Raw genomic sequence first — 25,146 nt, forward strand, 5'->3', positions numbered from 1 at the left:
GTGGAAAGATCACAGGCTGGGGAGTCAGAGGTCTTGGGTTCTAATCTCGCCTCTGCCGCTTGTCAGCTGTGTGACTAGAAGCAGCGTGGCTCAATGGAACGAGCGTGGGCTTTGGAGTCAGAGGTCATGGGTTCAAATCCTGGCTCCGCCAATTGTCAGCTGTGTGACTTTGGGCAAGACACTTAACTTCTCTGGGCCTCAGTTACCTCATCTGTAAAATGGGGATTAAGACTGTGAGCCCCATGTGGGGACCACCTGATAACCTTGTATCTATCCCAGCGCTTAGAACAGTGTTTGGCACATAGTAATCGCTTAACAAATACCGTTATTATTATTTTCTTTTCCTCTTGTCTCTTTCAGAACCCTGAAACTCCCATGCCCTCACTTTGATAAAGTGACTCACTATAATCAATCAATCAATCATATTTATTGAGCACTTACTGTGTGCAGAGCACTGTACTAAGCGCTTGGGAAGTACAAGTTGGCGACATCACAATCCTGGTAGTTCATTCAGTTGTATTTACTGAGTGCTTACTGTGTGCAGAGCACTGTACTAAGTGCTTGGGAGAGTACAATGCAACACATTCCCTGCCCACAATGAGTTTGCGGTCTAGTTGCCTCCTCTCATCCATATTCCCACTTTGAGGATCGAGTGGAAGACCAGCTTTCTGGTCTTGAGAGACCTTGTGGGGAAGGTTTGTGTCTACCAGCTCTATTATATTCATTCATTCATTCATTCATTCAGTTGTATTTATTGAGCGCTTACTGTGTGCAGAGCACTGTACTAAGCGCTTGGGAAGTACAAGTTGGCAACATATAGAGATGGTCCCTACCCAACATCGGGCTCACAGTCTAGAAGGGGGAGCACAGAGAATGTGGATATTCTAGAAATGATGAAATGAACGAGAAAGCTAAATGTTATCCCCAGTATTTAGTAGCTAGTCTCTTTGAACTTCCCTCAGATTATTAAAAGTCTTCCCTTACAGTGTACATAGATTTTCACCTCATGGCTTGGCTGCTAAGCTTGCTTTTCCTTCTGCCTCCTTGTTTCTTTAGGTAATCGTAATTCATTCAATTGTACTTATTGAGCGCTTACTGTGTGCAGAGCACTGTACTAAACGCTTAGCAATAATAATAATGATAGTATTTGTTAATGCTTACTATGTGCCGAGCACTGTTCTAAGTGCTGGGTTAGATACAAGGTTATCAGATTGTCCCACATGGGGCTCACAGTCTTAATCCCCATTTTACAGATGAGGGACCTGAGGCCCAGAGAAGTGAAGTAACTTGTCCGAAGTCACACAGTTGACAAGTGGCGGAGTCAGGATTAGAACCCACGACCTCAGACTCCCAAGCCCAGGCTCTTGCCACTAAGGTGAAGATTTAGAAACACAGTGAAAGTGAAGGGAGGAATTTTTCTTTCCAGTGTCTGGTGGGAGATGGAGAAGAAGTTAAGGGAAGAAGATTGTTTTTTGTGATGATGATATTTATTAGTGTCATCATTCAATCGTATTTATTGAGCGCTTACTGTGTGCAGAGCGCTGTACTAAGCGCTTATCATCATCATCACTGCATTTAAGTACTTACTCTGTGCCAGTCATTTTTCTTATCACTGGGGTAGGTACAAATAAATCAGGTCAGTTACTGTCCCAGCTCCACATGACTCATACTCTAAGTAGGAAGGAGAACAGGGATTTGAAGCCCCATTTTACAGATGAGGTAACTGAGGCCCAGAGAACTGAAGTGACTTGCCCAAAGTCACACAGTTGACAAGTGGCGGAGTCAGGATTAGAACCCACGACCTCAGACTCCCAAGCCCAGGCTCTTGCCACTAAGGTGAAGATTTAGAAACACAGTGAAAGTGAAGGGAGGAATTTTTCTTTCCAGTGTCTGGTGGGAGATGGAGAAGAAGTTAAGGGAAGAAGATTGTTTTTTATGATGATGATATTTATTAGTGTCATCATTCATTCATTCAATCATATTTATTGAGCACTTACTGTGTGCAGAGCACTGTACTAAATGCTTATCATCATCATCACCAATTTGTACTTCCCAAGTGCTCCAATTTGTACTTCCCAAACGCTTAGTACAGTGCTCTGCACATAGTAAGCGCTCAATAAATACGATTGATGATGATTTAAGTGCTTACTCTGTGCTGGTCATTGTTCTTATCACTGGGGCAGGTACAAATTAATCAGGTCAGATACTGTCCCGGCCCCACATGACTCATACTATAAGTAGGAGGGAGAACAGGGATTTGAAGCCCCATTTTACAGATGAAGAAACTGAGGTTCAGAAAAGTCAAGTAACCTGCCCAAGGTCACATGGCAGGCGACTGACTGGGGTTAACTCAGGTCCTCTAACCCCCAGGCCCATACTTCTTTCCACTAGGCCCCTCTGCTTCTCGAATGTCTCTTATTACTCTTTAAAGCTTAACTCAGCGGTAATAATAATAATTGTACTTGAGAGGCAGCGTGGCTCGGTGGAAACAGCATGGGCTATGGAGTCAGAGATCATGGGTTCAAATCCCGGCTCTGCCGATTGTCAGCTGTGTGACTTTGGGCAAGTCACTTCACTTCTCTGTGCCTGTTACCTCACCTGTAAAATGGGGAGTAAGACTGTGAGCCGTCCGCGGGACAACCTGATCACCTTGTAACCTCCCCAGCGCTTAGAACAGTGCTTTGCACATAGTAAACACTTAATAAATGCCATTATTATTATTACTATGTGCCCAGCGCTGTACTAAGCATCGAGGTAGAAGTAAGATAATCAGGCCAAACATAACCCCTGTCCCTCATTGGGTTTACAGTCTAAGGGGGAGGGAGGAAGGAGAGCAGACATTACTCCTCATTTTACAGATGAGGGAAACTGTGACTGTGAGCCCACTGTTGGGTAGGGACTGTCTCTATATGTTGCCAACTTGTACTTCCCAAGCGCTTAGTACAGTGCTCTGCACACAGTAAGCGCTCAATAAATACGATTGATGATGATGATGATGATGAAGCATCTACATTGCTGTTCGCATCTGGGGATGAGAAATTTGGACTAAGCTGGAGGAGGATTTGGGGAGCTAACTCTCTGAAAGCTGGGGCGGGGTGTGAGTGTGTGTGTATATATGTTGGGATGTGTGTGTGTGTGTGTGTGTGTGTGTGTGTGTGTGTGTGTGTGTGTGTGTGTGTGCGCACACATCTGTGTACTCTCCCCAAGAGGAAGGCTTTGCGGGTATAGCGTGCAAGCAGAAAGGCTCCATTCTTGAGACGCATACCTTGGTTTTTGTCCTTCTAGGCCTCTCTAGCCGTGTGGACCGTGATCCTGCGATTCATGGGAGAATTTCCGGAACCATTGCTCTATGCTAAAAATAATTCCCTCAGGGGCAGTTCGGTGATGACACAGATCTATGACACCCTGGGCAAGAAGAGCAATGCCTGGTTTGGGAGTGGCGGGAGCCTAGATCGGGTAAGTGGATCTGAGATGAGAGGGAAACAAGAGGCCTCCCCTCTTCGGAGGCCGAGTAAGTGACCCGTGAGGAGGGTCACAGCAGGGACCGTCTCTATATGTTGTCAACCTGTACTTCCCAAGCGCTTAGTACAGTGCTCTGCACACAGTAAGCGCTCAATAAATACGATTGAATGAATGGTCCAAAGCATGGAATGGCATGCCAGTCGGGGAGGAATCTCTGCTCAGTTGATTTTCCTGAAGCCCTGCCGTGACCTTACTGCCCCCAATTCCTGGCTTTTGAGAACCAGGACTATTGTCCTGGTTCTTCTATTGTCTTCTAGACTGTGAGTCCACTGTTGTGTAGGGACCGTCTCTATATGCTGCCAACTTGTACTTGCCAAGAGCTTAGTACGGTGCTCTGCGCACAGTAAGCGCTCAATAAATACGATTGAATGAATGAATTGTCCTGTCAATGTCGCCAAGTCCAAGTTGGCAACATATAGAGACGGTCCCTACCCAACAGTGGGCTCACAGTCTAGAAGGGGGAGACAGAGAACAAAGCCAAACATATTAACAAAATAAAATAAATAGAATAGAGAGGTACAAGTAAAATAGAGTAATAAATACGTACAATAATAAATCCCGCCACTTGTCTGCTGTGTGGCCTTGGACAAGTCGCTTCATTTCAGAGAAGCATTCTTCTAGACTGTGAGCCCACTGTTGGGTAGGGACCGTCTCTATATGTTGCCAACTTGTACTTCCCAAGCGGTTAGTACAGTGCTCTGCACACAGTAAGTGCTCAATAAATGCGATTGAATGAATGAATTGTCCTGTCTATCCCCGTTGCAGAATGGCAGAGAATCTCCTGGTGCCGGGTAATGGTGCCTGAGGGGCCAGTGGCCCTGACCCAAAATTTCATAAGGGAAGCGGCATGGTATAGTGGATAGAGCACCAGCCTGGGCGTCTGAAGGTCATGAGTTCTAATCAATCAATTAATCAATCGTATTTATTGAGTGCTTACTGTGTGCAGAGCACTGTACTAAGCACTTGGGAAGTCCAAGTTGGCAACATATAGAGACGGTCCCTACCCAACAGTGGGCTCACAGTCTAGAAGGGGGAGACAGAGAACAAAGCCAAACATATTAACAAAATAAAATAAATAGAATAGATATGTACAAGTAAAATAAATAGAGTAATAAATGCGTACAATAATAAATCCCGCCACTTGTCTGCTGTGTGGCCTTGGACAAGTCACTTCATTTCAGAGAAGCATACTTCTAGACTGTGAGCCCACTGTTGGGAAGGGACCATCTCTATATGTTGCCAACTTGGACTTCCCAAGCGGTTAGTACAGTGTTCTGCACACAGTAAGCGCTCAATAAATGCGATTGAATGAATGAACGAATGAAGAAGCTGCGTGGCTCAGTTGAAAGAGCCCGGGCTTTGGAGTCCGAGGCCATGGGTTCAAATCCCGGCTCTGCCAATTTGCCAGCTGTGTGACTTTGGGCAAGTCACTCCACTTCTCTGGGCCTCAGTTCCCTCATCTGTAAAATGGGAATGAAGACTGTGAGCCCCCCGTGGGACAACCTGATCGCCTTGTAACCTCCCCAGCGCTTAGAACGGTGCTTTGCACACAGTAAGCTCTTAATAAATGCTATCATTATTATTATTTCTCTTGTTCTCAATTCCCTCATCTGTAAAATGGGGATTGACTATGACCCCCCACGTGGCACCCAATTTGCTTGTATCCACCCCAGCGCTTAGTACAGTGCCTAGCACATAGTAATTGCTTACCAAATGCCATAATTATTATTATCATTATTTTTATCTGTATTTTTTATATTAATATACGTCCTCCCCTCTAGACGAGTTAATCCGTGGATAATGAATATGTCTACTTGTTGTTAGATTGCACTCTCCCAAGCCCTTAGAACAGTGCTCTGCACACAGTAAGTGCTCAATAAATGATTGAATGAATGACTAGGACACTGTTAGGGAGTTCAGGAACATTTCTCTGAGAGCCTGCATCTCCCTGGGGAGAACAGGATGCAATGGCAGAATAAATTGTTGGGGTCACGCATGTGGCGTCAGTCAAGCGCACATACTATGAAGGAAACGTTCTTTAATGTGGGATTTATGAAGAGTGTGACCCCAGTGTTCTCGGATAACTGACCCTACCCTGAGTCCAGGCCTCGAGATCAGGGATTCTGTGTGGTTCCACGCCAAAGAGACCGATGAGGAGCTGAGCAGTCAGCAAGGGAACGTTTTTTCATTCAATCATATTTACTGAGCGCTTACTGTGTGCAGAACACTGTACTAAGCGCTTGGAAAGTGCAAGTCGGCAACATGTAGAGCTGGTCCCTACCCAACAACGGGCTCCCAGTCTAGAAGGGGGAGACAGACAACAAAACAAAACATGTAGACAGGTGTCAAAATCGTCAGAACAAATAGAATTAAAGCTATATGCACATCATTAATGAAATAAATAGAATAGTAAATATGTACAAGTAAAATAAACCCTTGAGGGGATCGAGGTCATGGGTTTAGCCCTAAATCACTCTGAACAGAGAGGACAGGAGTGTATTTTCCATTAGAGCTAGTGAGAGGTCCTCAAGGATCCAATGCTCTGGGATCAGCGTCTTTGGTTTCTTTCACATGGATAGACATTTTATTATTTTTGCTTATCCTCTAAGTTCACTGGCCTTGAGAATGTCTACCAACTCTGTTGTACAATCCCAAGCACTCTTATAGTGCTCTGCACCTAGTAAGTGCTCAATAAATACTATTGATTGATTCACTGTCGCAGCATGCATCAGTCTCCCCTAACTTGGGTATGTAATTCTTATCCTTTAAATCTTAGAATGCCAGTCAGAGAGATAAAGGCTTTAAAGAGATTTCTTCAATGAAGCTGAAGCGATCATCCAAGTTGACGGAACAGGTAAGAATTAAGTACTTCTCTTGTCCCCACTACCTTTCTTTCATGGGTTCTAATCCCGGCTCCGCCACTTGTCTGCTGTATGACCTTGGGCAAGTCACTTCACTTCTCTGAGCCTCAGTTACCTCATCTGTAAAATGGGGATTAAGACTGTGAGCCCTACGTGCGACGACCTGATCACTTTGAATCCTCACAGCGCTTAGAACAGTGCTTTACACATAGTAAGAGTTTAACAAATGCCATCTTCTAGACTGTGAGCCCACTGTTGGGTAGGGATCGTCTCTATATGTTGCCGACTTGTACTTCCCAAGTGCTTAGTACAGTGCTCTGCACACAGTAAGTGCTCAATAAATATGACTGAATGACTGAATGAATGAATCATCATCATCATTGTGCCTTGGCATAGAAACAGTTCAGTCTATCAATGCTAAATTGGAACTTTGTCCTCTTGCCTTTCTGCATAGTAATAATAGTGGTATTTAAGTGTTTTCTGTGCACCAAACACTGTACTAAGTTCTGGGGCAGATACAATACAGTCATTCATTCAATCATATTTATTGAGCGCTCATGATTGGACACTTTCCCTAATTGGACTCACAGTCTAGGAGAGAAAACAGGTATTTAATCCCCATTTTACAGATGAGGAAACTGAGGTATAGAGAAGTTAAATGGTTTGCCCAAGGTCATAACAGGTGAATGGCAGAGCTGGGATTAGAACCCAGGTCCTTTGACTCCCAGATCTGCGCTTTTTCCACAATTAAAATAACTGTGTTACTGAGAAGCGATTCTTATGATGTGTCAAATACTTTACTAAGCATGGAAGTAGATACACAAAAATTAGGCTGGACACAGTCCCTGTACCACATGGGAATCCCAGTCTAAGAGAGAATAGGTATTGAATACCCATTTTACAGATGAAGAAACTGAAGCCCGGAGAAGTGATGTGACTTGCCCAAGGTCACACAGTGGGCAAGTGATGGAGCCAGGATTAAAATCCAGCTTCTTCTACTAGGCCACACTGCTTCTCAGCCCATAGCAGTGATTCCTTCTGCTTTTCCTGGCACACAAAATTTCTCAAACAATTCTGATAGTCGCCTTCTACTCCGTTCCAACTTTTTCTCTCCTTTATCTCTGATGCCATTAGGGGCCAATCTTCGTTAGAAGTAGTGTGGCCTAGTGGAGCAGCACAAGCCTGGGGATCAGAAGGACCCGGGTTCTAATCCCGGGTCCACCACTTATCCTCTGTGTGGCCTTGGGCAAGGCTGGGCGGGGGGACCCGCGGAGGGAGGGGGCGGCCGGGGGGGCGGGAGACCCCCAAACTCGGTCAATGATGGGGGCCCCCTCCCCCCAGATCGCTAAGGACCCTGTTGTCATGGTCCCCCTTTGCTAAGGACCCCTGATGCTGTGAGCCCCGGTTGCTAAGGACCCCTGATGCTGTGAGCCCCGGTTGCTAAGGACCCCGGATGCTGCAGACCCCCTGTTGCTAAGGACCCGGGTTGCCACGGTCACCAGGTCCCCCGTATGGCTTTTCAGCCCCATTAGGTCCCTGAATTAACACCCCCCCGTTTTCTCCCCTTCTTGAATCGTCGCTCGGCTCTCCCCCTTCTAGACGTGAGCCCGTTGTTGGGTAGGGACCGTCTCCATATGTTGCCAACTTGTACTTCCCAAGCGCTTAGTACAGTGCTCTGCACCCAGAGAGCACACAGTAAGCGCTCAATAAATACGATTGAATGAATGAACTTCTCTGTGTCTGTTACCTCATATGTAAAATGAATATTAAGACCGTGAGCTCCATATGGGGCATGGACTATATCCAACCTGATTATGTTGTATCTACCTCAGCGTCTAGTACAGTGCCAGGCACATAGGTCTTAACAAATACCATTAAAAAAAATTAATTGAACTCGAATATCTCTTTATTCCCTCCCCCACAACCACTGTTAGGCACCCTTAGTCAACTCCAACTCTCTCTTCCCAGCAGAACCAAAAGTATATCCCAAGCACTTTCCTCTGTGCGGGCTGCATGGAGCTCTTTTACTATTTGTATTTTTTAAAGCAGACCTCACTGTCTGTCAGCCGTGATTTTTGTTTTTTATTTGGAACACAGGCGGGGAAACGCCTCTGGATGTGGCTGCCAATGAAACACGGGTAGACTGCTCTTCTGTTTTCTCTAACTCCTTAAATGAGAGAGAAATTTTGAAGAGTGTACTAATCTTCTCTAATGGAGAAGCAGCGTGGCTCAGGGGAAAGAGCCTGGGCTTGAGAGTCAGAGGTCATGGGTTCTAATCCCAGATCTGCCACTTGTCAGCTGTGTGACTTTGGGCAAGTCACTTCACTTCTCTGTGCCTCATTTACCTCACCTGTCAAATGGGGATTAAGACTGTGAGCCCCACGTGGGGCAACCTGATTACATGTAAGCGCTTAACAAATGCCGTCATTATTATAGGAAAGCAGCTTGGCTCAGTGGAGCACGGGCTTTGGAGTCAGAGGTCATGGGTTCAAATCCTGGCTCCGCAAATTGACAGCTGTATGACTTTGGGCAAGTCACTTCACTTCTCTGTGCCTGTTACCTCATCTGCAAAATGGGGATTAAGACTGTCAGCCCCCCATGGGACAACCTGATCACCTTGTATCTCCCCCAGCGCTTAGAATAGTGCTTTGCACATAGTAAGCATTTAATAAATGCCATTATTATTATTATTAATCTTCTTAGCTGCCTTCTTGTTCAGGAGAAGTAATGTGGCCTAGTGGGGAGACCAAGGCCCTGGGAGTCAGAAGGACCTGAGTTCTAATTCTAAGTCCCCCACTTGTCAGCTGTGTGACCTTGAGCAAGTCACTAAACTTCTCTGTGCCTCAGTTACCTCATAAGTTAAATGGGTATTAAGACTGTGAGCCCCACGTGGGACATGGACTGTGTCCAACCTGATTTGCTTGTATAATAATAATAATGGTGGTATTTGTTAAGCATTTACTATGTGCAAAGCACTGTTCTAAGTGCTGGGGTAGATATGAGGTGGTCAGGTTGCCCCCCATTTTCCAGATGAGGGAACTGAGGCCCAGAGAAGCGAAGTGACTTGCCCAAAGTCACACAGCTGACAAGTGGCAGAGCTGGGATTTGAACCCATGACATCTGACTCCAAAGCCTGGGCTCTTTCCACTGAGCCACGCTGCAGCACCATATACATATACTTTGGGCAAGTCACTTCATTTCTCTGGGCCTCAGTTCCCTTATCTGTAAAATGGGGATGAAGACTGTGAGCCCCCCCGTGGGACAACCTGATCACCTTGTAACCTCCCCAGCGCTTAGAACAGTGCTTGACACATAGTAAACACTTAATTTAGATGGTGAGCCCACTGTTGGGTAGGGACTGTCTCTATATGTTGCCAACTTGTACTTCCCAAGCGCTTAGTACAGTGCTCTGCACACAGTAAGTGCTCAATAAATATGATTGGTTGATTGATTATTATTATTATTATTATACTTCTTTAATCCTCAATTTACAGATGAGGAAACTGAGGCACAAAGAAGCTAATTGTTCAAGGTCACAGAGCAGGCAAGTGGCAGAGTAGGGATTAGAACCCAGGTCCTCTGCCTCCCAGCCCCATGGGCTTTCCAACAGGCCACATTTTTACTGATGAGGAAATCGAGGTACAGAGCAGTTAAGTAACTTACCCAAGGTAATAGAGTAAACCAAGGTTAAAGGAGCAGACTCCAATTTCCCCAACTTCCTATCCCAAATTTTACCTACCGGGCTTCGTTTTCTTGTGTATTCTTCAACATTTCGGTGCATCCCTAAACGCTTAACAAATACCATAAAAAAATCCACCAACTCCTCCAGATGGCCTTCGCTGATTACCCAAAATCTCTTACTGAAATCCATATCTCCAGCACATCTTGGTCTTCACTGTGAATAGTTTATGTAAAATAGAAAGAGAGAGAAAGTGTGAGAAAGTGTATGTGGTTTCCCACTAATTATACGTTCTTAGAGAAGTTCATCTAACCTAACCGTTCTGTGCCAGGGAAAGACCTCTTAGGCGTTCAAGTGAAGAAGTGATTGTGGTGATAATAGGAACATACTTATCAATCAATCAATCAATCGTATTTATTGAGCACTTACTGTGTGCAGAGCACTGTACTAAGCGCTTGGGAAGTACAAGTTGGCAACATAGACGGTCCCTACCCAACAGTGGGCTTACAGTCTAGAAGGAGGAGACAGAGAACAAAACCAAACATATTAACAAAATAAAATAAATAGAATAGATATGTACAAGTAAAATAAATAATTAGAGTAATAAATCCGTACAAACATATATACATATATACAGATGCTGTGGGGAAGGGAAGGAGGTAAGGCGGGGGGGATGGAGAGGGGGAGGAGGGGGAGAACTTAGCTGTCTCACTGAACAGCGCTTGGCACATAGTAAGCACTTAACAAATACCATCATTATTATTATTATTATTATATACTGAAGAAGTGATTGTGGTGATAATAGGAACATACATAGCTGTCTCACTGAACAGCGCTTGACACATAGTAAGCACTTAACAAATACCATCATTATTATTATTATTATTATTATATACTGAAGAAGTGATTGTGGTGATAATAGGAACATGCATAGCTGTCTCACTGAACAGCGCTTGACACATAGTAAGCACTTAACAAATACCATCATTATTATTATTATATACTGAAGAAGTGGTTGTGGTGATAATAGGAACATACATAGCTGTCTCACTGAACAGCGCTTGGCACATAGCACTTAACAAATAACATTATTATTATTATTATATACTGAAGAAGTGATTGTGGTGATAATAGGAACATACATAGCTGTCTCACTGAACAGCGCTTGGCACATAGTAAGCACTTAACAAATACCATCATTATTATTATTATTATATACCGAAGAAGTGGTTGTGGTGATAATAGGAACATACATAGCTGTCTCACTGAACAGCGCTTGGCATATAGTAAGCACTTAACAAATGCCATCGTTATTATTATTATTATATGCTGAAGAAGTGGTTGTGGTGATAATAGGAACATACATAGCTCTCTCACTGAACAGTGCTTGGCACATAGTAAGCACTTAACAAATGCCATCATTATTATTATTATTATTATATACTGAAGAAGTGGTTGTGGTGATAATAGGAACATACATAGCTCTCTCACTGAACAGTGCTTGGCACATAGTAAGCACTTAACAAATGCCATCATTATTATTATTATTATTATATACTGAAGAAGTGGTTGTGGTGATAATAGGAACATACATAGCTCTCTCACTGAACAGTGCTTGGCACATAGTAAGCACATAACAAATACCAACCATCATCATTATTATTATTATTGTATACTGAAGAAGTGATTGTGGTGATAATAGGAACATACATAGCAGTCTCACTGAACGGTGCTTGGCACATAGTAAGCACTTAACCAATACCATCATTATTGTTATTAGTATATACCGAATAAATACGATTGAATGAATGAATGATGGACTCCATTCTTAAGACTCTTTGGGAGGCAACAGCTGCTTCCAGAGAAATCTTCCACGTGTCTTCTGAGCCCCTTCCTTCCTCTCCCCCTCCTCCCCTTCCCCATTCCCCCCTTACCTCCTTCCCCTCCCCACAGCACCTGTATATATGTATATATGTTTGTACGGATTTATTACTCTATTTGTACATATTCTATTTTATTTTGTAAATATGTTTTGTTTTGTTCTCTGTCTCCCCCTTCTAGACTGTGAGCCCACTGTTGGGTAGGGACCGTCTCTAGATGTTGCCAACTTGTACTTCCCAAGCGCTTAGTCCAGTGCTCTGCACACAGTAAGCGCTCAATAAATGCAATTGAATGAATGAATGAATAGACCATAAGCACGTTGTGGGCAGGGAACTTGTCCACCAACTGTATTATTTTGTACTCTCCCAAGTGCTTAGTACAGTGCTCTGCCCACGGGAAGTGTTCAGTAAATATGCCTGATGATTGACGACCTCTCTCTGGGATTCAGGTGACAAGCCAGCTGAGCAGCGGGGAGGAGCCTTTTGAGACGGACAGCTCCATCTCCGACAGACCCATGTCCAACCTGGAAAAACTTCACTTCATTATCGGCAACGCAATTCTGCGGCCCGGCATCAGGTCTGTGCCTACCGCTCGTGGAAAATTACAACTCCCTCTCCTCCATCTCGAAAGATCAATCAATCAATCAATCAATCGTATTTATTGAGCGCTTACTGTGTGCAGAGCACTGTACTAAGCGCTTGGGAAGTACAAGTTGGCAACATATAGAGACGGTCCCTACCCAACAGTGCACTGCCTTTGTACATATTTTTTACTCTATTTATTTATTTATTTATTTTATTTGTACATATCTATTCTATTTATTTTATTTTGTTAGTATGTTTGGTTTTGTTCTCTGTCTCCCCCTTTTAGACTGTGAGCCCACTGTTGGGTAGGGACTGTCTCTAGATGTTGCCAATTTGTACTTCCCAAGCGCTTAGTCCAGTGCTCTGCACATAGTAAGCGCTCAATAAATTCGGTTGATGATGATGATGATGGACTCAAGTGACTCCAAACCCCTCAACCGCTTTGTGTCGATTGGCATGTCCCCACTCCGCCTCGGCCCCTGTAGTTTCTAAGGCCTAGCCTAACAAAGATAGGGTGTGTCGAAGCATATAAGTGGGCAATAATAATAATGATAATGATAATAATGGCATTTGTTAAGTGCTTACTATGTGCGAAGCACTGTTCTAAGCGCTGGAGGTGGATACAAGGTGATCAGGTTGTCCCACGTGGGGCTCACAGTCTTAATCTCCATTAAGGTTACCAAGTGAAGTGACTAGCCCAAAGTCACACAGCCGACAAGTGGTGGAGCCGGGATTGGAACCCATGACCTTCATTCATTCATTCAATAGTATTTATTGAGCGCTTACTGTGTGCAGAGCACTGTACTAAGCGCTTGGGAAGTACAAGTTGGCAACATATAGAGACGGTCCCTACCCAACAGTGGGCTCACAGTCTAGAAGGGGGAGACAGAGAACAAAACAAAATGACTCCCAAGCCCGGGCTCTTTCCACTGAGCCACGCTGCCCACAAAGAATGTGATCCTAATTCATCAACCTGCTTAAAAATAAAATAGAAATTTAAAAAAAACCCACAAAACAGGACTGATTAGAATAATAATAATTCTGGTATTTGTTAAGCGCTTACTATGTGCCAAGCACTGTTCTGAGCGCTGAGGTAGATACAAGCAGCATGAAGCAGCGTGGCTCAGTGGAAAAGAGCCCGGGCTTTGGAGTCAGAGGTCACAGGCTCAAATCCCGGCCTCCGCCACTTGTCAGCTGTGACTTTGGGCAAGTCACTTCACTTCTCTGGGCCTCAGTTACCTCATCTGCAAAATGGGGATGAAGACTGTGAGCCCCCCTGTGGGACAAGCTGATCACCTTGTAACCTGCCCAGCTCTTAGAACAGCGCTTTGCACATAGTAAGCACTTAATAAATGCCACTATTTTATTTTTATTTTTACAAGCGAATCAGGTTGGGCACAATCCCTGTTCCAGGTGGAACTCAGAGTCTTAATCCCCATTTGACAGATGAGGGAACTGAGGCCCAGAGAAGTGAAGGGATTCGCCCAAGGTCACACAGCTGACAAGTGGAGGAGCCAGGATTAGAACCCAGGTCCTCTGACTCACAGACCTGGGCTTTATCTACTAAGGCATGCTGCTGTTTCAGTAGGGCTGTTTTGTTCTCTGTCTCCCCCTTCTAATCATCGTCATCATCAATCGTATTTATTGAGCGCTTACTATGTGCAGAGCACTGTACTAAGCGCTTGGGAAGTACAAATTGGCAACATATTAGAGACAGTCTGTGAGACAGCCTTCTAGACTGTGAGCCCGCTGTTGGGTAGGGACCATCTCTATATTTGCCAACTTGGACTTCCCAAGTGCTTAGTACGGTGCTCTGCACACAGTAAGCGCTCAATAAGTATGATTGATTGATTGATTGATTGGAAAGTGGCTAGGAGCATGGGGGTGGAATAGGAGGAGTGGAGGAGGCGCAAGTTTGGAGTGTGAGCTGTGATTTCCAGCAAGCACAGTAGGGATGGGAGGCAACAGGGAGAGAAAAAGAAAGGTTGAGTAGTGTAAAGTCACGCTGCAGTGGCTCATATCCTCTCTCACTCATCCGGGGCTGGTTAAAGGGGTAAAATATTCAGAAACAGGTTCCAGAGGCCAGCATTCTTTCATTCAATCGCATTTATTGAGCGCTTACTGTGTGCAGAGCACTGGACTAAGCACTTGGGAAGTACAAGTTGGCAACATATAGAGACGGGCCCTACCAGGCAACGCCAATATAGGTTGTCTGTGCTTTAGGAGAAGCAGCGTGGCTCAGTGGAAAGAGTCAGAGGTCATGGGTTCAAATAACCGCTCCGCCGATTGTCAGCTCTGTGACTTTGGGCAAATCACTTAACTTCTCTGTGCCTCAGTTACCTCTTCTGTAAAATGGGGATGAAGACTGTGAGCCTCCCGTGGGACAACCTGGTCACCTTGTGGCCTCCCCGGCGCTTGGAGCAGTGCTTTGGACATAGTAAGCGCTTAATAAATGCTGTCATCATTATTATTATTATTGTCATCATCATCAATCGTATTTATTGAGCGCTTACTATGCGCAGAGCACTGTACTAAGCGCTTGGGAAGTACAAATTGGCAACATATAGAGACAGTCCCTACCCAACAGTGGGCTCACAGTCTAAAATTATTAATTGCACTCCAACCCTTATCTGTTTTGTATTATTGTCTGTCTCCCCCCTTCTAGCCTGTGAGCCCATTGTTGGGTAGGGACCGTCTCTATATTTTGCCGACGTGTACTTCCCAAGCGCTTAGTCCAGTGCTCTGCACCCAGTAAGCGCTCAATAAATACGATTGAATGAATGAATGGAGAAGCAGCATGGCTCCGTGGAAAGAGCCCGGGCTTTGGAGTAAGAGGTTACGGGTTCAAATCCCGGCTCCACCAATTGTCAGCTGTGTGACTTTGGGTAAGTCACTTCACTTCTCTGTGCCTCAGTTCCCTCATCTGTAAAATGAGGATTGACTGTGAGCCCCCTGTGGGACAACCTGATCACCTTGTATCCTCTCCAATCAATCAATCAATCGTATTTATTGAGCACTTACTGTGTGCAGAGCACTGCGCTTAGAACAGTGCTTTGCACATAGTAAACACTTAATAAATGCCATTATTATTATTGTAACCTCCCCAGTGTGTAGAACAGTGCTTTGCACATAGTAAGCGCTTAATAGATGCCATCATTATTATTATTAGCTGCTCTTAGTTGGCACAGATGGTGTCTTCCTGGATTTATAGTATGTTTGGTTTTGTTCTCTGTGTCCCCCTTTTAGACTGTGAGCCCACTGTTGGGTAGGGACTGTCTCTATATGTTGCCAATTTGTACTTCCCAAGCGCTTAGTACAGTGCTCTGCACATAGTAAGTGCTCAATAAATACAATTGATGATGATGATTTATATACCGGTGGTAGGCCGGGCCACGTTAAGATTGTAGGGAAAGGACAGGGAAATTCTGGGAGCTTTGCAGACTAAAGCTCATTTTCCTTTGTCCTCCCCAAGACTTCCAACTCCCCACATGCTTTCTCCCTGACCCTTCGGGGACTCGTAGGGGAGGGATACATTTAGCCCAGGCCAGTGGTAGTAGAGGAGGCAGAGGATGCTAACGATGTGGCCATGATTAAGGGTGGTGGGGAGCGGTCTGGGAAAGCAGCTCCTTTTTCCCAATCATTGAAAAGGCCAATGCTTCACTTGATAACAGTGCTCCAGCACTTAGAACAGTGCCTTGCACATAGTAAGTGCTTAATAAATGCCATCATCATTATTAGTAGTAGCAGTAAATCCTCAACCCACCAAAAAAAGGATCTAGGCCCCACTCAAATCAAGAGGTACAAAGTCTTACATGGTTTTTATATTCCCACAAAGAATGGTTTTCCCTACTTCTGTTTTTCCCAACTCGAATGATTCCATTTCAGCGTGGAGAAGAGGGGATGGCAATGGATCAATCGGTGCTGTCTACTGAGCACTTACCGTGTGTGGAGTAATAATAATAATAATGATGATGATGGCTTTTATTAAGCGCTTACTATGTGCAAAGCACTGTTCTAAGCGCTGGGGAGGTTACAAGGTGATCAGGTTGCCCCATGGGGGTGCTAATAGTCTTAATCCCCATTTTCCAGATGAGGTCACTGAGGCACAGAGAAGTTAAGTTTTTTACAGATTTATTACTCTATTCATTCTACTTGTACATATTTACTATTCTATTTATTTTGTCAGTGATGTGCATCTAGCTTTACTTCTATTTATTCTGATATCTTGACACCTGACCACATGTTTTGTTTTGTTATCTGTCTCTCCCTTCTAGACTGTGAGCCCGTTGTTGGGTAGGGGCCGTCTCTATGTGTTGCCAACTTGTACTTCCCAAGCGCTTAGTACGGTGCTCTGCACGTAGTAAGCGCTCAATAAATACGATTGAATGAATGAATGAAGTGACTTGCCCAAAGTCACCCAGCTGACAATTGGGAGAGCCAGGATTTGAACCCATGACCTCTGACTCCAAAGCCCGGGCTCTTTCCACTGAGCCCCAGAAGCTGGGCTCAGTACCTCTAAGTACCATACTAAGCACCTGGAAAGTTGGTAGACACCTTCCCTGGCCACGGTGAGCTTACAGTCTAGATGGCAGCCATGGGAAGGATATTATTGGCACTGGGCTGAGCCTGAGAGACAATAGCCCTGAACCCATTTCCAGGATCGGCGCTCAAAAAGTAGCCAGTAACTATTTGACGGACCAAACTGGTGTCTCCTTGAGTTCTCACAGGAAAGTTGGAGTCTCAGCAGCAGCTCTGGGTAATGGGTCAAATTCTCCTCCGCGCTCTCTGCCTCTCCCTGGTATTCCCTGTCACCTTTGGAGCCAGGAATACCTAGGCTCCAAGTAACGTGGCTTAGCGGATAAAACACAGGCGGACCTGGGTTCTAATCCTGCTCCTCCATGTGTCTGCTGTGTGACCTCGGGCGAGTCACTTCACTTCTCTGTGCCTCAGTTACCTTATCTGTAAAATGGGGATAATACTAATAATGATGGTATTTGTTAAGCGATTACTATGTGCCAGGCACTGTACTAAGCGCTGGGGTGGATCCAAGCAAACTGGGTTGGACACAGTCCCTGTCCCATGTGGGGCTCACAGCCTCAATCCTCAGTTTACTGATGAAGCAACTGAGGCCCAGAGAACTGAAGTGATTTGCCCAGGATCACACAGCAGACAAGTGGCAGAGCCGGGATTAGAACTCATGACCTAGTGTGAGCCCCAGGTGGGACAGGGACTGTGTCCAACCTGATTAAATTGTATCTACTCCAGTGCGTGGAATAGCGCTTGGCACATCATCAATCGTATTTATTGAGCGCTTACTATGTGCAGAGCATGTACTAAGCGCTTGGGAAGTACAAATTGGCAACATATAGAGATAGTCCCTACCCAACAGTGGGCTCACAGTCTAAAAGGCACATAGAAAGCACTCAACAAGTACCCCGCTGAGAAGCAGTGTGGCTCAGTGGAAAGAGCCCGGGCTTGGGAGCCAGAGGTCACGGGTTCTAATTCCGGCTCCACCACTTGTCAGCTGTGTGACTCTGGGCAAGTCACTTCACTTCTCTGGGCCTCAGTTCCCTCGTCTGTTAAATGGGGATTAAGACCTTGAGCCCCACGTGGGACAACCTGATCAGCTTGTATCCTCCCCAGCGCTTAGAACAGTGCTTTGCACATAGTAAGCGCTTAACAAATGCCATCATCATCATCATAATTTTTTTTAGGGCAAAAGCCTGCTGCCCACGGACTTGTAGATAGTCTTATCGAGTTTCTACCTGCAAACCTGGAGACTCAAAGTGACCTTAGTCACCTCGCCCAATCCGCTATGTAATAATAATAATAATAATGGCATTTATTAAGCACTTATTAGGTGCAAAGCACTGTTCTAAGCGCTGGGGAGGATACAAGCTGACCGGGTTGTCCCACGTGGGGCTCACAGTCTTAATCCCCATTTTACAGATGAGGGAACCGAGGACAAGAGAAGTGAAGTGACTTGCCCAAAGTCACACAGCTGACAGGTGGTGGAGCCGGGCTTAGAACCCGTGACCTCTGAGCGCTGAATCCAGTCTAGTTGTCATTATCGTTGAGCTGTATTTACGGAGGACCGCTCAAACAGTTGCCTGCATGTGTCTTTCAGGGATGAAATTTACTGCCAAATTTGCAAGCAGTTGTCCGAAAACTACAACAAGAACAGTCACGCGCGTGGTTGGATTCTACTCTCTCTCTGTTTGGGCTGTTTCCCGCCTTCAGATAAGTTCGTGAAGGTAGAGTCTCCTTTCTTTGTGCCCGGTGGAGCTGCGAGCCAACTGATGGGAACGCTTGCCCGTTTCTGCTATTCCTGGAAAAATGGCCTACATGGAAACAGTCACCCCTGTTAGCCATTCATTCATTCATTCGATCGTATTTATTGAGCGCTTACTGCGTGCAGAGCACTGTACTAAGCTCTCGGGAAGTCCAAGTTGGCAACATCTGGAGACGGCCCCTACCCGACAGTGGGCTCACGGTCTAAAGAAGCGGCGTGGCTCAGTGGAAAAAGCCCGGGCTTTGGAGTCAGAGTCATCCCGGCTCCTCCACATGTCTGCTGTGTGACCTTGGGCAAGTCACTTAACTTCTCTGAGCCTCAGTGACCTCATCTGTAAAATGGGGATTAAGACTGTGAGCCCCACGTGGGACAACCTGATCACTTTGTATCCCCCCAAGAGCTTAGAACAGTGCTTTGCACATAGTAAGTGCTTAACAAATGCCAGCATTATTATTATTATTATGGGTTCAAATCCCGGCTCCGCCGCTTGTCAGCTGGGTGACTTTGGGCAAGTCACTTCTCTGGGCCTCAGTTGCCTCATCTGTAAAATGGGGATTAAGACCGTGAGCCCCCCCCGTGGGCCAATCTGATCACCTTGTAAACTCCCCAGCGCTTAGAACAGTGCTTTGCACAGCGTAAGCGCTTAATAAATGCCATCATTATAGAAGGGGGAGACAGACGACAGAACATGGGGACACCGGACAAGGAGGAGCGAGCAAGTGGGGAGAGGTTCACAATATTTGGACAGGAATACTGAATCTACACAAGGGTTCCTGCTCCAAACCAACCATCTGGACTACCTATCCTGGGTTTCAAAGGATGCGAATCCTTTACTTAGTCAAACACTGTCTCACATTCCCCTGGGGCCTTGTCTTAAAATGAAAATTTTATTACAGTTCTGGCATGCTCCTCTCAGGGAAGGGTTTGGTGGGTGAAATGATTTCAAGGTTCTGTGAGAGAATAACGCTATTCTCATTATGGCGTAATTAGTGAGTATTACGGCACTTCATTCATCGGTCAGTGGAGAAGCAGCGTGGCTCAGTGGAAAGAGCCCGGGCTTTGGAGTCAGACATCACGGGTTCAAATCCCGGCTCCACCAACTGTCAGCTGTGTGACTTTGGGCAAGTCACTTAACTTCTCTGTGCCTCAGTTACCTCATCTGTAAAATGGGGATTGAAACTATGAGCCCCCCCATGGGACAACCTGATCACCTTGTAACCTCCCCAGCGCTTAGAACAGTGCTTTGCACATAGTAAGCGCTTAACAAATACCACCATAAAAAAAAAATGGAATTTCTTGAGCACTTAGTCCGGTGCCCTGCCCTGTAAGTGCTCTAGAGTTGGGTTCAGTGTCATACCATGTGAGCTCCCAAATGAAAAGAAATCGGTAAAATCAAAGCTTTGTTTTGTTCCACTCTGCTAAAGCTCTAGAGGTTATATTTTCATGTGGTTGAACGTTTGATCCTCAATCAATCCATTGCATTTATGGAGTTCTTACTGTGTGCAGAGCACTGTACTAAGCACTTGTGAGAGTACACTATACACATGTCTACCAACTAGTCTAGAGGGAGAGACAGTGATAAATTATGACTACGTTCTTAAGTTCAATCATTCATTCATTCAGTTGTATTAAGCGCTTACTACCAATCAATCAATCAATCGTATTTATTATTAATAATAATGGGATTTCTTAAGCGCTTACTATGTGCAAAGCACTGTTCTAAGTGCTGGGGAGTTTACAAGGTGATCAGATTGTCCCACGGGGGGCTCACAGTCTTAATCCTCATTTTACAGATGAGGTAACTGAGGCACAGAGAATAATAATAATGATGGCATTTGTTAAGCACTTACTATGTGCAGAGCACTGGTCTAAGCGCTGGGGAGGATACAAGGTGATCAGGTTGTCCCAAGTGGGGCTCACAGTCTTAATCCCCATTTTACAGATGAGGTAACGGAGGCCCAGAGAAGTGAAGTGACTTGCCCAAAGTCACACAGCTGACAAGCGGCGGAGCCAGGATTTGAACCAATGACCTCTGACTCCAAAGCCCGGGCTCTTTCCACTGAGCCACACTGCTTCCAGTGCTCTGTGTTCAGAGCACTGTACTAAGCACTTGGGAAGTACAAGTTGGCAACATATAGAGACGGTCCCTACCCAGCTGTGCAGAGCACTGTACTAAGCACTTGGAAAAGGACAATACAACAATAAAGAGTGACAATATCTGCCAAGAAGCGCATGGTCTAGATGAGGGAGAGACAGGTATCAATACAAATAGACCTGAATACAAAGAAATAAAATTACAGATTTATACATGTGCTGTGCTCCTGGGAGGGGGGGAAGAGCAAAGGGAGCAAGTTAGGGTGATGCAGAAGGGAGTGGGAGATGAGGAAAAGTGGGGCTTAATCTGGGAAGGCATCTTGGAGGAGATGAGCCTTCAGTAAGGCTTTGAAGGTGAGAGAGTAATTATATATATATATATATATATGAAGTATAATTGGCATTTATTAAGCACTTACTATGTGCAAAGCACTGTGCTGGGGAGGATACAGGGTGATCAGGTTGTCCCACGTGGGGCTCCCAGTCTTAATCCCCATTTTACAGGTGAGGGAACTGAGGCCCAGAGAAGTGAAGTGACTTGCCCAAGGTCACACAGCTGACAATTGGCGGAGCCGGGTTTGAACCCATGACCTCTGACTCCAAAGCCCGTGCTCTTTCCACTGAGCCACGCTGCTTCTCTGCTTAATTGTTTGGCAGATTTGAGGAGGGAGGGCATTCCAGGCCAGAGGCAGAACACAGACTGGACTGTGTTTCCCCTTCTAGACTGTGAGCCCACTGTGGGTTAGGGACCGTCTCTATATGTTGCCGACTTGTACTTCCCAAGCGCTTAGTACAGTGCTCTGCACACAGTAAGTGCTCAATAAATACGATTGATTGACTGATTCTAGACTGTGAGCCCGTTGTTGGGTAGGGACCATCTCTATATGTTGCCAACTTGGACTTCCCAATCGCTTAGTACAGTGCTCTGCACAAAGTAAGCGCTCAATAAATATGATTGAATGAGTTGAATGAACACAGGCCAGGGGTCGGCAGCGAGACAGGCGAGATGGAGGCACAGTGAGAAGATTAGCATTCGAGGAGTGAAGCATATGCAGGCTGGGTTGTAGAAGGAGAGAAGCGAAGTGATGGAGTGTTTGTATTTATTGAGTGCCAGGACTGTAAGCCCATTGCTGGGTAGGGACCGTCTCTATATGTTGCCGACTTGTACTTCCCAAGCGCTTAGTACAGTGCTCTGCACACAGTAAGCGCTCAATAAATACAAGAGAAGCAGCGTGGCTCAGTGGAAAGAGCACGGGCTTTGGAGTCAGAGGTCATGAGTTCAAATCCCGGCTCTGCCAATTGTCAGCTGTGTGACTTTGGGCAAGTCACTTAACTTCTCTGTGCCTCAGTTACCTCATCTGTAAAATGTGGATTAAAACTGTGAGCCCCCCGTGGGACAACCTGATCACCTTGTAACCTCCGCAGCGCTTAGAACAGTGCTTTGCACATAGTAAGCGCTTAATAAATGCTATTAAAAAAATACGACTGGATGAATGAGTGCTTACTATGTGCAGAACACTGTATTAAGCTCTTGGGAGAGTATAATACAGCATTCATTCATTCAGTCATATTTATTGAGCACTTACTGTGTGCAGAGCACTGCACTAAGCACTTGGGAAGTACAAGTTGGCAACATACAGAGATGGTCCCTACCCAACAGTGGGCTCAGAGTTGGCAGACGTGTTCCCGGCCTACAGTGAGCTTACAATGAGTGAAAAGAGGCCGGGCTTTGGAGTCAGAGGTCATGGGTTCGAATGCCGGCTCCGCCACAAGTCTGCTGTGTGACCTCGGGCAAGTCACTTCACTTCTCTGAGCCTCAGTGACCTCCTCTGTAAAAAATGGGGATGAAGACTGTGAGCCCCCCGTGGGACAACTTGGTCACATTGTATCCCCCCCCAGGGCTTAGAACAGTGCTTTGCCACGTAGTAAGCGCTTAACAAATGGCGTCATCGTAGTCCAATTTACCAAATTCAGGGAAGTCGGTTGGATGTTTCCGACCTGGTATAGTGAGCTTTCTCGCTTGATAGAAACTTCTCCCGTCAGCACCCACCTTTCTTGTTCTGTCCACCCAGTACTTGCTAAACTTCCTCAGCAAGGGACCCTCGGCCTACGGCCCCTACTGCGCCGAGCGGCTGAAACGGACCTTCACCAACGGAGTGCGCGGTGAGCCTCCAAGCTGGCTGGAACTCCAGGTAACCTTTTTAACCGTTTCTAAGTTTCCTCCAGAGGTGTGGTGGGCTCCCGTGAGAAGCAGCGGGGCTCAGTGGAAAGAGCCCGGGCTTTGGAGCCAGTGGTCACGGGTTCAAATCCCGGCTCCACCGACCGTCGGCTGTGTGACTTTAGTCAAGTCACTCCACTTCTCTGGGCCTCGGTTCCCTCATCTGGAAAATGGGGATTGACTGTGAGCCCTCGGTGGGACAACCTGATCACTCTGTAGCCTCCCCAGCGCTTAGAACAGTGCTTTGCACATAGTCAGCGCTTAATAAATGCTGTCATCATCATCATCATCCTGTTCCAGGGCAGGGATGTCTCCTGTGGCTACCTTTCAATCAGAGTTGAATAACTGCTAGACCGTGAGCCCGCTGTTGGGTAGGGACCGTCCCAATATGTTGCCAACTTGGACTTCCCAAGCGCTTAGGACAGTGCTCTGCACACAGTAAGCGCTCAGTCAATGCGACTGAATGAATGAATGAACTTGACAGTGAGGGGAGAGTGGGCTAGGACAACCATTTTCGCATCAAGTAATAATTGTGGTACGGCAGGAGCAAGGCTTGGGAATCAGAGGACGTGGGTTCCTATCCCTGCTCCACCACTTGTCGGCTCTGTGACCTTGGGTAAGTCACTTAACTTCTCCATGCTCCAGTTCCCTCATCTGTAAAATGGGAATTAAGACTGCAAGATCTGTCCAACCTGATTACCTCGTATCAACCCCAGAGCTTAGAACAGTGCTTGGCACTTTGTCAGGTGCTTAACAAAATACTATTATCATTATTACTATTATTATGTGCTTAGGCGCTTAACAGAATACTATTATCATTATTATTATTATGTGCTTAGGCATTTAACAATACTGTTATCATTATTATTGTTGTTATGTGCTTAGGCACTTAACGAAATACTATTATTATTATTATTATGTGCTTAGGTGCTTAAAATACTGTTATCATTATTATTATTGTTATGTGCTTAGGCGCTTAACAAAATACTATTATCATTATTATTATCGTTATGTGCTTAGGCGCTTAACAAAATACTATTATCATTATTACTATTGTTATGTGCTTAGGTGCTTAACAAAATACTATTATCCTTATTACTATTGTTATGTGCTTAGGCGCTTAACAAAATACTATTATCATTATTATTATTATGTGCTTAGGTGCTTAACAAAATACTATTATCATTATTATTATTATTATTATTATTATGTGCTTAGGCACTTAACAAAATACTATTATCATTATTATTATTGTTATGTGCTTAGGCGCTTAACAAAATACTATTATCATTATTATTATCGTTATGTGCTTAGGCGCTTAACAAAATACTATTATCATTATTACTATTGTTATGTGCTTAGGTGCTTAACAAAATACTATTATCCTTATTACTATTGTTATGTGCTTAGGCGCTTAACAAAATACTATTATCATTATTATTATTATGTGCTTAGGTGCTTAACAAAATACTATTATCATTATTATTATTATTATTATTATTATGTGCTTAGGCACTTAACAAAATACTATTATCATTATTACTATTATTATGTGCTTAGGCGCTTAACAAAATACTATTATCATTGTTATTATTGTTATGTGCTTAGGTGCTTAACAAAATACTATTATCATTGTTATTATTATGTGCTTAGGCGCTTAACAAAATACTATTATCATTGTTATTAGTATGTGCTGAGGCGCTTAACAAAATACTATTATCGTTATTACTGTTGTTATGTGCTTAGGCGCTTAACAAAATACTATTATCGTTATTACTGTTGTTATGTGCTTAGGCGCTTAACAAAATACTATTATCGTTATTATTATTGTTATGTGCTTAGGTGCTTAACAAAATACTATTATCGTTATTATTATGTGCTTAGGCACTTAACAAAATACTATTATCATTATTATGTGCTTAGGCGCTTAACAAAACGCTATTATCATTATTATTATTGTTATGTGCTTAGGCGCTTAACAAAATACTATGATCATTATTATTATTATGTACTTA

The 25,146-nt window shown here is 44.7% G+C and overlaps 1 protein-coding gene across 1 annotated transcript in view; it reads left to right on the top strand.

Annotated features, from left to right (window-relative positions):
- MYO7B (myosin VIIB) overlaps window positions 1–25,146 on the top strand; it is a 198,830-nt gene that overhangs the window by 97,967 nt on the left and 75,717 nt on the right. Inside the window, exons 23-27 of the mRNA XM_038750824.1 lie at window positions 3,286–3,456; window positions 6,299–6,376; window positions 12,392–12,519; window positions 18,655–18,781; window positions 22,986–23,105. Coding sequence (XP_038606752.1) covers window positions 3,286–3,456; window positions 6,299–6,376; window positions 12,392–12,519; window positions 18,655–18,781; window positions 22,986–23,105 — 624 coding nt within the window. The remainder of the gene's footprint in view (window positions 1–3,285; window positions 3,457–6,298; window positions 6,377–12,391; window positions 12,520–18,654; window positions 18,782–22,985; window positions 23,106–25,146) is intronic.

The sequence above is a fragment of the Tachyglossus aculeatus genome, chromosome 1 (genome assembly GCF_015852505.1).
Source record: "Tachyglossus aculeatus isolate mTacAcu1 chromosome 1, mTacAcu1.pri, whole genome shotgun sequence".
In the NCBI taxonomy this organism is placed as follows: domain Eukaryota; kingdom Metazoa; phylum Chordata; class Mammalia; order Monotremata; family Tachyglossidae; genus Tachyglossus; species Tachyglossus aculeatus.